The following is a 2,021-nucleotide window of genomic DNA, read 5'->3' on the forward strand; positions in this document are numbered from 1 at the left end:
TTTCCCAATTCATTTTTCATGTCTGCAGAACTTACAAAGAACAGTACTTGCATTATAGGCTATCACAGGAAGTGAGAAGGAGCATTTAGGAAAAGCTCCAGAGACAATTTATATACTAGTAGTGGAATATACTATTCAAAGTAGATGAGTCAATGACCTAGATATGGTGAAAGATCAAATTTTAACAATGTATTTTGGGGTTAAAGTCTATGCCTTCTTTTTCCTGCAATACTACATTCAGTGTTCTTACACATATAGTCAGTTTACTTCCTAGACACATACTCACTCAGGCCAAACACCTTCTGGAAGCCCACTTTCAGCTCCTGTGTCCTAAGGGCATATACCATGGGGTTAAGGGATGGGGGGATGACAATATGCAGTACATTGAGGAGAACAGGGATGAGGGGAACCCTTCTTCCTGCTAGGTGAGTGACAGATAATAAAACAATAGCTGTGTAGTAAAACATAATGAGGATGAGGTGGGAGCTGCAGGTACTGAGGGCCTTAGACATTGCCTCAGTGGAGTTCAACCTCAGTACTGAGCGCATAATCAGAGCATAGGAAGCATAGACCAGAATCATGTCAATTCCAAGTATAAACCAGGCCAAAGCCAACTGGTAGAACTTGTTAACAGTGATATCATCACAGGCCAGACTAATGACCCCCAAGTTAGAGCAAAGGCAGTGATCTATTTCATTCCTGGAGCAGTAATGTCTCTGGGCAGCTAGTACAGGCAATGGGATGGTTAACAGGCCATTCCTGAGCAGCATGGACACTGTGGCTTTGATGACAAAGGCTTCAGTGACTATGGACGGATACTGGAGGGGGTTACAAATGGCCACATATCGATCTAGTGCCATGCACAGAAAGATGCCTGACTCCATGCACATGAAAGTATGGATTGCATAGATTTGAGCAAAACACTCAGGGAGGCTTATGGTCTTGGCATCTAACCACAAGATGGCCAGGATCTTGGGCATGCTGGTGGAAGCTAAGCCAATATCGACTGCAGCCAAGATACCAAGAAACTGATACATTGGCTGATGTAGGCTAGACTCACAGTAGATGGTGATCAAGATAAGGAGGTTAGCACCAATAGCTATAATGTAAAGTAGCGCCACAGGCAAGGAGATCCAGTGCTGAAACTCATGGATGCCTGGGAATCCCAGCAGAATGAACTCAGACACTCGGAACTCTGAGCTGTTGGCTTCATGCAGGACTGTGCCCATTTCATGGAGTGTCTTGTTTTTGGCACCTGCCTGTAGATTGACAGGAAACAGAAATTTTATTGTTATTTGGCTTAAGGTAGTGACATAGGTGTTAACCATAATGTGGTCTTTTGACCATATTGAATTCTCATTAAAACTTTTAGAAAAAGAATCCAGATAGGAACAAAAAAATGCATTAACATTGATTATTCTTATTATCTTTCCCCCATTTCTTTATGGTGGTTTTTACAGGCTGTGAAATGTTTACTTAATCATATATATTTAAAACTCATATATTGCATTATTGTATCAAGTAACATATAGAATCAGTGATGAGAATTTTTATCAGTATTGAGTTCTTAATCAATATTAATTTTCAGTGATTTATTTTTGGTTTATATCATAACAAGTTTACGTGGAATTGATCTTTCCACTAATGAGAATTATGTAACCAAGTTTATTGTAAATAATGAAGTATAGGTTTTGCTTCCTTACTAAATAATTTTTATGCCTGTTTTGTCATATAATGAATACACATAAACATATTTGTGTGCATATGAACATACTGACACATAGCACAATTCTATTCTGGGAATCTACTGAGTTTATTTCTGACTTTTTTTGTAGAAAGATCAGTAAGTTTAGTAGACACCAAATTTCATTCCTTTCTCTGTTATCTTCGATTTAAATTCCCATGCATCTCACTTTTAGACAAACTTCAGAAATTCTTTGTCAACTCAGAAAACAGCAGTGTTTTAATTGAGCTTACATATGCATGAATTATGGAAAAGAGGAGGTACTTCTGTATCAAGT

General features: G+C 38.5%; 1 protein-coding gene across 1 annotated transcript; it reads right to left on the bottom strand.

Annotated features, from left to right (window-relative positions):
* Positions 1–263: 263 nt before the first annotated feature.
* On the bottom strand, positions 264–1,229 carry LOC308418018 (olfactory receptor 56B34; the record flags this gene model as incomplete). The annotated part of the gene is made up of 1 exon (XM_080913356.1): positions 264–1,229. One exon carries the CDS (start codon positions 1,227–1,229, stop codon positions 264–266), a length of 966 nt encoding a protein of 321 aa, XP_080769482.1.
* Between the last annotated feature and the right edge of the window lie 792 nt (positions 1,230–2,021).

This window comes from Micromys minutus, assembly GCF_963924665.1.
Source record: "Micromys minutus genome assembly, chromosome: 2".
In the NCBI taxonomy this organism is placed as follows: Eukaryota; Metazoa; Chordata; class Mammalia; order Rodentia; family Muridae; genus Micromys; species Micromys minutus.